Genomic DNA, 15,107 nt, shown 5'->3' on the forward strand with positions numbered 1-15,107 from the left:
ACTCTGTAGCAGAGCCAGGACTCAAGCCCAGGCATTTTGATGCGGGGCGTGTACCCCAAGCAGCTTATTAATTGCTCTCTGAATCACATGTCTCATGAATAAACCTTCAAAATAATAGTACATTCTAAAATAAAGGGACTTGAGCTGTGACACAGTAGGTCAGGCTTCTGCCTGTGGTACTGGTATCCCTGTGGACATCTTTTTGAGTCCCAGCTGCTCCACTTCTGATGCAGCTTTCTGCTAATGTGCTTGGGAAAGCACAAGAGATGGCTTAAGTTCTTGGGCCCCTGTGTCCATCTCGGTGACCTGGAAGAAGCTCCTGGCCTCTAGTTTCAGGCTGATCCAGCTCCAGTTGTTGTGGCCATTTTGGGGAGTGAATTCATGCACAGAGGATCTCATTCTCAGTCCTTCCTTGATTCTCTATAAATCTGCTCCTCACATAAAATAAATATTAAACATTTAAAAAATAATTACAAAATGTATAATTATAATATAATTACATAAAGCAGTAACATATCATTTACTATATAATATACTCAATACAAATACATAAACCAGCAACATATCATTTACTATCAAGCATTACATACTGTACATAATTACATATCTAAACACATACATATATAAAACATTGTATGACCAGTGTTGCATAGATTTACACCAATATCACCACAAACATGAATAATGTGTTGCACTACTAGACTATGCACTACAACATACCCACAGGACAGGAACTTCTCAGCTTCTCTTTACAACCTTATGCGTCAGCGTACTGTCATTATCCACACTTTGCTCTGCTGAATAGGACTATACTTGTGATTTGAGTAGATGAAACATGCTTTGTGTGAGCTCAGAGCCAGAGCCTGCCACTTCATCCTGACCATGTAACGTGACAGCTATTTGATGCTAGGCAAAACACTTGGGATGTAAGCTTCCACTCAAACCATTTGAAAATAAAAGTTTCCCTGTACTAACTCAACGGCAGGCACCTCGTCAGTATCACCCACTGTGTTCTCAAAACTGTTCATCAGCAGCCCATCAGCAAATAAAATGGCTTCTTTAACCATTTTCCATTACTTCTGGACATCTAACGCATGATCGCTTGTCATTTTTTCTTTTTCTTCATTTACTTGATGCTGTACTTCCTTTCTGAGTCTTCACGTGTTCCTCACTCTTCCATCAATTTAGCATCAGCATTTCCCAAGGATCTGTTCTCATACCAAATCTTTTGGCACTTAGCAGCCTCATTTACCACAAAGGTTTCATCCATAACACTATGCAAATGAAGGCCTTTTCCAACTCTTGACTAAGATTTTCCAAGTCTCACATTTATAAATTCCAACGTTAAACTATAGCAGCTTCTCAGCACTGCACAGAGCAATTCTTTCTCTTAACTATGCTGTTCTCACTGACAAGTAAGCGTTCCTTTAGTCATCACAGCTCAAACATGAGTATCCAACTCTTCTTCCTCTTCCTCACTTTGCAGTCAAAATTTGAGCATTAAAGACATGACAATATGGGCCATGAGACAGCTGGCAGTGGCGGCTTGAGTAAAATGGAAAAATGGCCATAGGAGGCAAAAAGAAAGGAGTAATCAGGAATTACTGGTGTGGTGGCATTGCAGCCTGATTGTCCATTTGTAGTGCCAGCATCAAATATGGGCATTGGTTTGTGTCCCAGTTGCTCCACTTCCAATCCAGCTCCTTGCTAATGAACTTGGAAAGCAAGATGTCAGGCCCCTGCACTCAAGGGGCACACCTGGAAGAAATTCCTGGCTCCCAGCTTTGGATCAGCTCAGCTGTGATCCAAATGGCCATTGTAGCCATTTGAGGAGTATGTCGGTGGATAGAAAATCTATACTTCTCTCATTGTAAATTTTCAGGAAAAATAAATGAATCTTTTCTAGAAAAGGAAGCCAAGAAGGGAAGAAAGAGAGAGAGAGACAGAAAGAGAGAGAGAGAAGAAAAAGGGAAAGAAAGAAACAAAGAAACAAAGAAAGAGAAAAGAAAGAAAGGAAAAAGAAAGAGAAATAAGGATAGAGAAAAGAAGGAAGAAGTGGTGGAGATAGGAAAAGCAGCAAAGAAAAGGGCTGTGGTTGCCATCACAAAAAGAGGAAAGAAAGAAGCAGCAAAGAAAGAGGAACAGTCACCACTGTGCAGTGGATGCAGAGTGAATTGCTGAGTCTGTAAGAGGATTGCTGGTGTGGCAAGCAATAGCTCTTCCATTTCGGTACCCTGATAGGCACTTTAGGAAGCTAGACGACAGTGGTCAGTGAACCAGAAGTAAACACAAGAAGCATTAAACGCAGGTGATTCTTTCACACTTTTCAGCAAATAGGAAAAAAAGTGAGAACCTAGCAAAGAAGCATGGTTGAGGGAAGCTTGGGTGTCTTGCATTGTTTCTATCTTACAATTAGACTTGCACAACTAATTAACAAACTTGAAGTGCTTTCCTGAATAATTACACCTTTCTTTGCCATCTGTGCAAACTCTAGAGTGGCACTGCCTGGACTTTTCATGTTTCCTTCTTGCCTGTTTTAAATAAATTATGCTTGAGAAAAGGGAGGAATGAACTGTAGCTTTGCTTTGTTATATCTCATTGGGAGATCAAAACCTTTTTAGTTCTTCTCCATATCCAGGGCATTAGCACATTGGCAGGACATCCTATTATAGCTTTGGGAATTCATAATCTCAATCTTTTCCATTACCTAAGTGAACTGCATATCTCAATAGATGACCTTTTTCTTTGAAGAGTTCCTAGCATGGTCTGCTGATGAAATACTTCACCCACCACCATCACCACAACCACCTAAACTCCCCAAAACAAAAGACATGGTATGCTATTCAGATAAAAGCAGAGCCTAATACAAATCACCAGCATATGCATTAATAAATTAACAGGACTAAAAACATTAAAACATTTTCATTTTCAAAAGACTAAGTCTAGTGTACTTGGAAATTGGGGTGATATAATATCATGCTTTTTGAAAGTCTAAACAACCCATCTAGCAATTCTACAAAGCTACCTAATAATACTTTACCCAAGTTTCAAGTTTCTGTTCCAGATGATGAAATACATCGTTGATACTTACTTGATTGTAATCATTTTTCTTTCTTTATCAGGTGAGAAGAATGTTTTCATTTTCCCAATATTAGCAGGATACTGGAACTGTACAGAGTTGATGAAGAAGAGGGGTTGAGGGACTCTGGTATGTATTGTGTCATCCAGCGGAAACATCCATGCATCCAGGGCAATTCCACATCTGCAGGTATTTGTGGGCATGGATAAAACAGGCTGGTTATATCAGGACTAAAGGACATACCCAAGATCAGTTTACTGTTATTACCTGCTGGCTTTTAGAAGTGGTATGTTTTAATATGGGAAGCAGAAACAATTAGCTTTACAAGGCAGTAATTTTCTTTAAGTGGGAAACACAGCCTATGAAAAGGTGTATCCTTCAATTTTTTTTTTGTGCTGTACTGCTTCCAAAACAAATTTTTAAAGACCCAGTACTTTCTTTTTCTTTGTTTCTTTCTTTCTTGCTTTTTTTTTTTTATTGATTACATTGCATTATGTGACATAGTTTCATAGGCTCTGGGATTCTGCCTGCCCCTCCCCCAACCCTCTCCCCATGGTGGATTCCTCCACTTTGTTGCATTACCGCAGTTCAAATTCAGTTGAGATTCTTTCATTGCAAGCATATACCAAGTATAGCGTCCAGCATCTTATTGTCCAGATAAATTCAATGATTTCTTGGGGAGACCATCTCTGGTCTGATGGTAGAGCTGGCAGAGTATCACCCCAATCAATTAAAAGCCCCAACATAACATCAGCAACAATTTACAACGTTATGGAATTAATTGACATGGTATTGAGTAACAAATATGTTAAAAAAAATGCAAGTTCTTAACCACATCCTGTGACTACTTCATTGACATTTCAATTTTAGTTTATATACAAACAGCTTCTATAATCCTAAAATGGCTATTGGTTACTATTCAGCTGTCTCATGTCTATTTTCATTTTAGTATTTAGCAGTTTTATAGTGTTGAAGCATAATTTTGTTGAACCTGGCAGCTTTTTGGGTAAACTGGCTTACAACTCTAACAAGCCATATGTCAACAGTTGAGGTGCAGAACAGTTTTAGGAGGGGTGTGCAGAGAAATCTTCAATACCCTGATGAGGAGTAATTAATCTTTGTGTCCTACCTAGTAAGGTACATGTGAATCCACGCTGACCGTTTCCTGTCTGATTGTAAGCTTTCCTTGTTGTTCTCTGTCTATCTGTTCTAGTTTGTTTGTTTGTTTGTTTTGAGGGGTTTCTGGAGCGATCCTGATGGTCATTGCAAGAGAGGGTGGGGACCCAAAGTTAGAACCAAGCAAGGACCAGAGAAAGCTTCTCTCCCTAGTCCTGAAGGAAGTTTACTGTTCTGTTTCTGCGGACTGCTCAGGACTCCTAAATATCCAATAATTTCTTAAAAACTGTGTCTGAAAAAGTAAAAAGGACACAGCATTTCCTCTGTTTCCAAAGCTTTGGGGAATCCCACAGTATATTTATTATACCTTTGTTACAGTCAAAATTGAACTTCTAACTGAAAACTTCGGGTTGAAGGAAAACATACGGAGAATGTAATTTGGAAGAGTAACTTTTAAAAACATTTTTATCTTGACCATTTGGACTTTCTGCTTGATATGTTACATGAATGAAACATGAAAATCCTTTTATAAAAATAGATTTTAAGAGCTTCAAAGTAAAATTTTGTAAATGATTCTGTCCATTTTCTATATGGCTGGTTCTATACAATGACATCAATTTACAAAGAAGACTCTCAAGAAATAGCATTTTTCTGCAAGTTGGAAAATGGGTCTGGTCCTGATTCCTACCCATAAAACTGTATAATTTTAGACCCAGCCCTAAAATTGCAGCTCAAATGCTTTTGTAAAAAAAGAATTATTTATTCTTATTGGAAACACAGATACACAGAGAGAGGAGAGACAGAGAGGAAGATCTTCTGTCCAATCCCCAACTGGCCGAAATGGGTGGAGTTGAGCCAATCTGAAGCCAGGAGCTAGGAGCATCTTCCAGGTCTCCCGTGTGGGTGCAGTGTCCCAAGGCTTTGGGCTGTCCTCAACTGCTTTCCCAGGCCACAGGCAGGAAGCTGGATGGGAAGTGGGGCTGCTGGGATTAGAGCCGGTGTTCATATGAGATCCTAGCGCATGCAAGGAGAGGACTTTAGCCTCTAGGCTACCGTGTTGGGCCCTGTCTTTTAAGGAAATCTGCAGATGCCGTCAGCTAACAGTATTATTTACTCAACCAATGTTACATAAAAAACTTACATAAGGCTAGATTTGTATTAATTGAATGCAATGTTAAGCCCTTGAACAGATAAGAATAATGAGAGAGGATCTATGGGGATGGTGCATATTTTCAATAGCTGGGTAGTGAGAGATTTTAATATCTAGAGACACAGGTGGCTTCTGACCACCTCTGGAGGCAGAGACTCACTGCTGCAGAATTCCTTCTTCTTCACTTAGAACTTGATCAGAAACAGTGTCCCACATGTGCCTTCAGTTCTCTGCTTTCACTACATACTTCACTGTGTGCTTTCCAGCTTTGCTCTGCTTTCAGTTCTTACCTGAATCTTGGGTCATCACTAAGGGCCTGAATCACCGTTCCTCCACCAAAAGAATGTCCAACTACCGCTATCTTATTCCTATCGATGGAGTCCTATTGAAAAAGCACAATATACACTTGTGACTATTTCACATGGTGTTAAAAGAATAAACAAAATTATTTTGTCAATCTTATAAATAGTTCAGTGATCTATTTTGATTACTTACAAAATAGAATACAACCATACATCCCTATATATGTGTGGACATGTATGCACATACTATCCACACCTACATACACATCCAAATATACTTCAAAAAGCTTATAGAAAAGACAAATTCAAAATAAGTTCATTTTGGTGCAAAAGATTCAAATTATAACCACAGGTTTCTGAAATATGTGTTTTCCATGAGCTGTTCAAAGTGCTATCATATGTCTATACAATGTATTATTATGTATATAAAACATTGTCAAAGTTCCTAAGGAAACTTAATGATCTTTCCAGTCACCTACGCTTACAATGCAAACATCAGTGCTGTCTTTTGCCCCTCTACGCTCCAGCTTGAGTGGTTTGTTTATTCTGCATGTATTGACTACCTGCCTGCTCGTGGTAGTTTCCCAGATGCTGCAACACAATACGTTGGTGCCAAGTGGCATACAACTGGGACCTAACCCAGCCAGGGGTAGGTATTGGGGTCTAACAAAAGTCCTTGGAAGAAGTGATCCTTGACTTGAGTGTTTAAGATTAACCAGGAGTTAGTTGAGGGGAAAATTGTGTCAGGCCACAGGACAGGTAAAAAAGCATGGATATTCAAGAGAGAGTGGCTGGTTGAAAGACAACAAACTCCTCACTATAGCTTGAGAACAGAACATCTTTTCTTCAACCTGAAGTATTTCTAGTTCCTTCTACTCCTAGTACTTTACACACTTTTCAAGTTTCTCCTCAGTTTGTTATTTCTCTCTCCACTCAAATTTTTTCATGAACATCACCCTACGCAACACTTCCCATGACCATTTGAAGATCAAACTCAAAGACATGTGAAAGCCATTCAAGAAAGCATATTTCTATAAACAGTATTATGCTAAACCATATGAAACTGCCGTTTTTGAAGGTCAAAATTGACTATAGGCAATTTTGTATACAGTTCCACCTAATGTAGTCTTTATTATTGTAATATTTTGTTTGAACGGTTTTTTGAATATTTTTTTGAATGGTGTCTTTTTTCCAAGATAGTAGAAAAGTTAAGCCAAGAAAAACAAAGCAGAAAAGAGCCACAGGAACAATGTAAAATGTCTTTTTTAAAGCTCACCTTTAGTTGCTCCACATCAAATCCTAAGTTTAATAAATTCTTCACGGGCTTTCCCTGATCAATGTCAAGAATCCAAGTGAGAGCTTGAGAACATTCTTTTGCTCTACGCCGTACCTAGTAAGATCATTCGAAGGAAACACCAAAGTAAAAATTTGGAACAATTTGGAACAATTAATGTGAAGTTTTTGAAAGGGCTGCAAATGTGAAATGTAGTTGGTTATGAAGTGGCACCTGTTAAGTGATGAGTGGCTAGTGTATGAAGTAGTGTAACAACCCAGGCTCCAGCCTTGCAGGAATGTATATCCTGATCCAATTTTTGGCTGTGTTGCTCATCAGTGTGATTTTATATAATTACTTCAACCTCTCCACTTATTGAATAATAATAATACCTACCTCAAAGCATATAGGGCATGTTAAATGCAATAACTTAAGTGAAACACTCACTACAAAGGAGTAGTATGCTTTATTATACTGCTTCTCTAAAGAGCAGCCTGATAGTTTATTCTATAGCACTTTTGGGATCCTGAAATATGAAGCTTTAACACAAGAGAATTCTGAACATTTATTGGCTTTCCTTGGAATTTTTTTATTTGCCTTATTTTTTTTTTTTTACAAAATTTTTCACTTAGAATTCTTTTTACTCAAAGAATATTCCAGCAGTTCTTTTGGTAATGGAAAACAGGAGAGCTAGGAGCAGAGCTTCCCAATTAAAAGAATTTGAACAAATGTCATCATTTTGCATATTTTTAGGTCACCAAGCCACCTCTCATCTCATTGCAATGTACCTGCTCATTTCGTGTAGTTTTCTCGTCCTCATCTTGTTTTACGGTTTTAAGGTAGAGCCAAGACCTGTTTCCCACTTCTACATCACACTGGTTGTTAAAATAGTAGGTTGCAGCTGCAGATCCATCTCTATTATACAAAGAAAATTAATTACTTGCACAAATTCCTTCCATCTCTAACCCATGATCTTCAACTCTGTCTGAACTCAACTTCCTTCTCTTCTTCCTCTCTATGTTGATTTAAATTAAAGAGGACTCCAGGGTAGTTCTTGGGAAAGGAACTTATTCTCTACTGTCATGTTGTAGGTAAAATCCATTTCTTTGTCTTTAAAGGAGACAACATTAGCCATGCTGAAAAGTCAGTCTCTGGAACCAAGCCACAACCACTTCCTATCTGTATGGCTTTTGACAAATTATCTTTCCCACCATCATTTTCTTCTCCTTCACATGCATAACATAACCATGTCATAGGGTTGCTCTGAAAACTAAATAGATATAATGGTATATGAAAATACTTAGCATGGCACATGGCATACAAGCTGTCCATACTAGCTGTCTTTTTATGTCTTGACACTCCAAATCACATCATCATATTTGCATTATGTTATCACAGTCAAAAATTCTGTCAACTTTTGCACAAAGTTTTATGAAAGAGTATAGTTATGGGCATTAAGATTCTGTGTGTTTGGTTAAAGCATAGATATGCTGGGTAACATACCTGTGTTCTACAGCAGCAACTATAAATCCATAAGATGCTAGGTCAACACCAATAGCAGAGTAAATTGTCCTTCAAAACAAAAAGAGGGAAGTATGACAACCCCAGTCATGACTAAAAGGCTGAGTCACATAATGCAACTAGGAGCATGGAGGCCCCTTTCTCACTGTGGTAGCGCCTAGTGCACAGTGGGAATCTATGGTTCTGAAAGAGACCAAATTTCGTTCCTCAGGGGATATCTGACAATAGCTGGAGCTATCCTCATCATCACAAATGGGGGGAGGTGCTACTGGCATCTGAAGGGGAGATGAAGGCTGCTATGCATCCTGCAATACACAAGACAGTCTCCCCAATCACCCCAAGAAATTACCTGGTGCAAAATGTCAACACTGCCTGAGATTGAGAAACCCTTCTCCAGGAATTATAAATAAGGCCTTTGGTCATTCTAAGTTTTAATTAGTTGTCCTCATTATATTTGAAGGGGGGAAAAGAGAGAGGGAGAGAGATGCTTCATCTTCTCATTTATTCCCCAACTGCTTCAGACAGCCTTAGATGGGCCAAGCTGAAGTTAGAAAATACAAAACTCAACCCAGTCTTGCCATATGGATGCCAGGGACCCAGGCACCCAACTACCATCGCTGCCTCCCAAGGTGCATTTTGGTAGGAAACTGGATTGAAGCCAAAGCAGACAGATCTTACAGGCACTTCAATGAGATGTGGGTGTCTCAGCAGTGATTTAACAGCTGAGATAAATGCTCAGCCCATTTGGAGTTTGCCACTTACTAGAGACAGAGTAGGTTGTCATGAATACTTGTTCTTACAATGGGGATGAATAATAAAGTCTGTGTTCTAGGATAATTGCATGGTTTTGATAAGATACGGTATGAAAGAGGAAATTATAGTATGGCAGTAAGTGAATTGGACCTGCCATCTGCCCATTGACTTTGGGTCCCAGTTCTATCATAGATTAATTGTGAACCTTGGGAAAGTCACTTATCATTTTTCTATCTTGTTTTTTATCTGTAAAAAGGTGATAATATGGAAGTATGGCACCGCCTTTGTAAGTTTCAAGCAAATTAAAACATTTTCAGTAGTTATAATTGTATCTGAACCAAGATAAAAGCTTAACACATGCAAGCTCTTATTTAATGACTGGACGCAGCAAAGAGGTTTAAAAAAATGTTAATGAAGCCTGCATTTTCACTGTTTTCTGCATCTTCATTATGCATCATCTTTTTCTCTTACTATGTGATCTAGAGAAGATATTCGCGGAAAATCAAAGGAAGTGGCTGGAAACTGTATCTTTAACATCAGTTCCATGATCTATGCACGAGAGGTCTAGTAGTCTGGGGCAGGGATACTTGCTTGTTGAAGCTCAGAGAGTAAAGTTCTCTAACTCTGTCAGCCACACAGTCTTTGTTATCACTGCTCTGCTGTTGTAATCCAGAAACAGAACAGAAAATACATTTTTAAAATGAATGCGACTAGCTGTGCCCAACAAAACATTACAGAAACAGGCAGCAGCTGGATGTGGCCTTTGGATTCTAATTTGCCCATCCCTAGTGCAGCAGAAATCAAATAACTGGTTCGAGTATGATTGAAGTGAAGATATAAAATTTTTAAAATTTCAGGTACTATCCAACTTCTTCTCAACTCAATATTCTGAGTATTAAAGCCCCCTGAGGTGGAAAAAGGGGAAGCTATTGGGACTTTGGAAGAATCAAGGGGAAAACATGTTGTGTTATGAAAATGTGCTCCTCAAATACTTTGCTACAGAGTACAGTTTACAAAAAAACCATCCAATGCGATCCACCACAACATTTCAATGGAAGTCAAGCTTCCTGCGAGCTATTCTCAGTGTCTTGGCACAGCCTGGTGCTGAGCTAGGCCCATTCCTGTGAGACATGAGACTTTTTTCACAAGCATCTTTGGGTTCAGCATATCCTCCAGTGGTATGGCACACTCTTTCTGAGACGTGTGCTGTAGTCTACCACCCACCCTCCCTTCCTCATTTTCTTTCCCCATTATCCAATCCATATCATGGTCTGAAGAGTCTCCCTATCTTTTCCTGTTCTTTCTCCTCTTCAAATACCTTCCATAGCCAATCCAATTTCACTATTTTTCAGAAGAATGGAACTAACATGGAGTGATTCAAATAGTATGAATATCGTAAGTAAACAATAAGTAGAAAACCTGCATCCTCTTCTCTCTGTTGTAAGGTAAATTCACAGGAGCTATGAAGATGGATGAAAACAAAACAAAACAAACAAAAAACACTGTTCGTGTTGTTCACTGTTCACATGTTCAAGACAAGGCTAAGGTGCCAGTTACCATGGCCGATTCTTAAAGATCTGCATCTTTTACAGGATAGAGGCCAGCATACATTCGTAAATTTACTACTTCTTCCTTTGCACAACAAATGTGTCCTTGGTCACAAAACTGATTCAGCCTTTCCAACATTACCTGAAAGCTCCAAGACCATGAGAAAAAATAATGAGTGGATATTTTTCACCAGTCCTCAGAGAGGAAATCCAACTTGCAGGAATTGTCATTGAACCTAGGTAACAAATGGTAATGTTAATGTTTTTCTTTGACTTATCTGTTGCTAGTGAATTTATATCCCCTTAGTGTAAAATCCTGACCCAGGGAATTTATTCCTATATTTGTATACATTAGTAGTAACATCACTAAATTGTCTGCTACTAGGAACCCACCAAGCAGAGACCTGAATCCTGTATTCTTTATTGACACTGTAGATTAATTACCTGTTCCCATTGCTAGCTGTGAACTTAAGGATAGAGATTTTATTACTTAAAAGTATGTTCAGAGGGCAGATGTTGTGGGTTAGTGAGTTAAGCCACTGCCTGCAATGCCAGTACCCCACATGGGCACTACTACGAGTCGCTACTGCTCGACTTCTGATCCTGCTCTCTGCTAAAGTGCCTGGGAAAGTGCTGGAGGGGCCGGGGACGAAGCTCCTGGCTCCTGGCTTTGGATCAGCTCACCTCCAGCCGTTGCAGTTACTTGGGGAGTAAATCAACAGATGGATTATCTTCTTGTCTTTTCTCTCCGTATATCTGACTTTCCAATAAAAATAAATAAGTCTTTTAAAAAAGCTGTATTTTTTTTACCAGCTATTAATCATGCGCAAGTCACTCAGGCTCTACAAATTTAAGGTTCTTCTGTTAAATGGAGAAAATTTATATCATGTCTGTATTTTTTAATTAGGCAATATATATAAAGTACCTATTCAGTCACAGAATTGGGAATTCAACAATGGAAGATAGCATCTCCTCAACTTCTTAGTTGAAATTATATCTGTTTCATTTTCTCAGTTGTAAAATGAAGATGTAACCATGAGGACCAGGTGTGATGACTATTATGGATGATATTTACTAATTTTAAGTACCTCAGATTTATGCAGTTTTACCATTTTCATAGTTTTAAAAAGTAATTTAAAAAAAACTCTAAGGAGATGTCTAGATGAATCTCCAAAGTTACAGCTAGTTCTGAGCGAGAAATGTGAGGGCATAATTAACATCGGCACAAGATTAGCATAATTCTGTACTACCGACAAAAGAAGTGGCCAGTGCACATCGGTCTAACTTTCCAGCAAGGCTGGAGTAGGTAGGTGACAGGAATGTGGGTCAAGACTTCATTTATGACAAGTAACACCAGCTTTGACATTGCCGTTTTGGGTACAGAGGGTGATGATGGCATCTACTCTCTCTGTGTGATGCAAAGCATTAAAGGTCATGGTCACACCATGAGATATGCTACTCTCACCAAATCATTGCATCTCCACAGTTTGTGTAGGAAGAAAAGACAAAGAGCAACATAGACAAGATGAAAACTTGTGATTTGCTCCTAGCTATGAGGGCTTTTTGGAAACACTTCCCCTGTTGTCTTAGAAAAGGTTTAACTGGAGAAAATCTACTTTGTTTTTAGCAGTCTAAACTTCTTATTTTCAAGGATTTGTTTCAAATTCTTGAGCCTAGAGCATGGGAAGCAACAGAAATCTTACCAAATAATAAGCTCAAAATATTGCCAAAGACCTGGTTTGTTCTAAGAAATTTACTAAGACCCCAAAAATATTCTTTGTTCGGGATCCAAAGGGTGTCATGGTGGTCCTCCTGTTGGGCTGGGTAATACAAACGCAAGAAGGTGCCCTGTTGAAGAAAGAAATTTATGCACTTTTAGGTAAGTTTGCTTCTCAACAGCATATTTCATTAATGGGGACTCAAATGTCTCTATCATTCACAGAGATCCAGATAACTTTTCAGGCATGGTGGTATACAAGAAAAAGAAGAGAAATAAAAAATATGTTTTAACTATAAAAATATGAGCAGTCTGGTTTAGCCACATAGAAGCAAGACACATTTTAAAGAGTTTATAGGTGAATTAAGAGACAGCCAAAGAATAAGGAATGACTCAATGAGCAAATTGTTTCCTATGAAGCCGTACAAAATTCTAAATGAGTCATTCTCAGATGAGTATAAGGATAAGTGTGAACATCTTCCAGTGGGGTATAGCAATAGTGAATATTAGAGCTTAAGTTTGGCAGATATGTATTCATCAAAACATTACCTCGTCAGAGTAATTAAACATCAAATCAGCACAACCGACAGGATATGGTCCACTTCCTTTGGGGATTTTAGTTTGGTCAAAGTGTGCAGCAGCCATCAGTGATTGTGTTTTATTGATCCATGCTGAAAAACAGGTTAATGCTCTTATTTGTCATCTATTTCACCCAAACTTCACTATCCAAAGGAATTCTAAAGGAATCAAATTATGATTGATTTATGGCCATGATTTATGGCCTCCTTCATTTCTTAACTAGTAAGAAACACCTACAATCATCAAGGGTGTACTATGTGCAAAGTACTATTGGAGGGTAAATAATGGAGGCAGCCCATCTCCTGAGGTCTGTCAGCATCTAATATGTGCAGCCTGTCCTTATCTTTTTTGATCTAGGCTATATTTAAAACAACTTTCCAAATCGTTTGTTTCTTAAACATGAACTCTGTGTCACATCTTACATTTGTGTTTAAAATTTCTCATTGTGTTTCTCCACCAGACATCCATACTATAGAATTGTCAAAGCCCCCCCAAAAAAAACAAAAAAAAATCAATTGGAAATCAATTCAATTTTTTTCCCTCTTTTTCATGAGTCTTCTATATTCAACCAATTCTCAGTTTTTAACATTTATTTTTTAGGATTCTTTTCCGAATACATATAGGACTGCCTGATCAGGAAGTTTCCATTTCTACACCTTGGGTCTTGGCCCTTTCAAACACATCCTTTACATCTCACCACAATATTTATAAAATATTAGAATAACTTTCATCAACAAGTGTTTTCACTTCAAGGGGAAATAATTATCAATCTTTTGGGAAGGTGGTTTGCAGAGGTATTGAAACTTACACATATTATGCCACTTGGAGCACAAAATGGACAATTCTTGTGTTCTGGGGTTGAAAGGTCTTCAGCTTCACATCTATTTATTTAAATCCCAGGTTCCTGAGCACCATAAGAAGGACTTTCTATGAACTGGAAGCCCAATGCATTGCATGTGTCTCTCTTCACCTTATTATCTCCCATCCCTGAACATTTCTGTGCTACACAACTGAACCATTTGATACCTCTGCACCTTTGTAAATGCTACTGTCCATGCTTAAATCCCGTTGCCAACTCCCAATCAGCTTTTGACATCTGTCTTATTAGACGTTGCATCTTCTATGGGAGCATTCGCTAATCTCCCAGACAAAATTAATCATTTCAAATAGTTTTTCAACTTTTTCTCCTTGTCATTTTATCTATAATGGAACACTTCAGGGTCTACTTAGACTTACAAAAGACTTTTTCTTTCCAATTAAAGACCTTGTTTTGTGCTATTACAAGGAGGACAGCAAGGGGGATGATATCTGCCTCCTCCCTGCACCAACAGGCAGCTATGCTGTGGCTATGCTGGGGCTGGTTGGGGAGGGGGCTCACACACTTCAGTGAGGAATCCCACAGAATCTATGCTACTTCTGGACACAGAGATTCAGTTATACAGCCACATGGCAATTTCATACCACACAAGGCTCCCCTTGTGATATTTCAACTCCATTGACTTGCTGGGATGTCACACATGTCCAAACCTGCACTACTGAGGGACCTCCACACTCAGCATTCAGGAGCCATGGTCAAGTGAGATTATGGATTTACCCCGTATGGGACACCTGACCTGATACACAATTTGGGCTGAGCATGCAGGGTTCCATGGCTGGTCAATGCCATGACGACCCCCCACCCATCTGACTACCTCCCAGGAGGTAGAGAGGAGAGAGATTTGTCAAGGCATCAAATGACCCCACTCTAGATGACATAATGTTGTGGTGCAGAACTTAAAATGTCTCTTCTTATTTTGCTTCAGTTTTATTTTAATAGGAATTTTTGAACCTATTTTATGCTATTAGTCTTGTTACATACTTTTGGTGGGGTCATTTGTTAAATATTCTTAATATTCTGTGTTGGGTTTGGAAGCAAATCTTACCTCTTTTAGGAAAATCACATCCCTTGACATGGCTTTAAGCCTTTCACTGGAAAAATAGGCACTCTAGCCCATTTGCGTGACTTTTTACTTGTATAGCTATAGTTTCTATGTATTTATTTAGTAAGATATTATAGAAAGTACTATTTTA

At 38.7% G+C, this 15,107-nt stretch overlaps 1 protein-coding gene across 1 annotated transcript in view; it reads right to left on the minus strand.

Moving 5' to 3' along the window:
- The window catches only part of PLA2G7 (phospholipase A2 group VII), a 35,272-nt gene that overhangs the window by 2,951 nt on the left and 17,214 nt on the right, over positions 1-15,107 (minus strand). The window contains exons 3-10 of the mRNA XM_040983506.1: positions 13,008-13,129; positions 12,445-12,589; positions 10,884-10,977; positions 8,424-8,492; positions 7,709-7,835; positions 6,924-7,037; positions 5,636-5,727; positions 3,092-3,262 (exon numbers count right to left, since the gene is read on the minus strand). Coding sequence (XP_040839440.1) covers positions 3,092-3,262; positions 5,636-5,727; positions 6,924-7,037; positions 7,709-7,835; positions 8,424-8,492; positions 10,884-10,977; positions 12,445-12,589; positions 13,008-13,129 — 934 coding nt within the window. The remainder of the gene's footprint in view (positions 1-3,091; positions 3,263-5,635; positions 5,728-6,923; positions 7,038-7,708; positions 7,836-8,423; positions 8,493-10,883; positions 10,978-12,444; positions 12,590-13,007; positions 13,130-15,107) is intronic.

The sequence above is a fragment of the Ochotona curzoniae genome, unplaced genomic scaffold, assembly GCF_017591425.1.
Source record: "Ochotona curzoniae isolate NIBS_2020 unplaced genomic scaffold, NIBS_Ocur_1.0 contig_3819, whole genome shotgun sequence".
NCBI classification, from domain to species: domain Eukaryota; kingdom Metazoa; phylum Chordata; class Mammalia; order Lagomorpha; family Ochotonidae; genus Ochotona; species Ochotona curzoniae.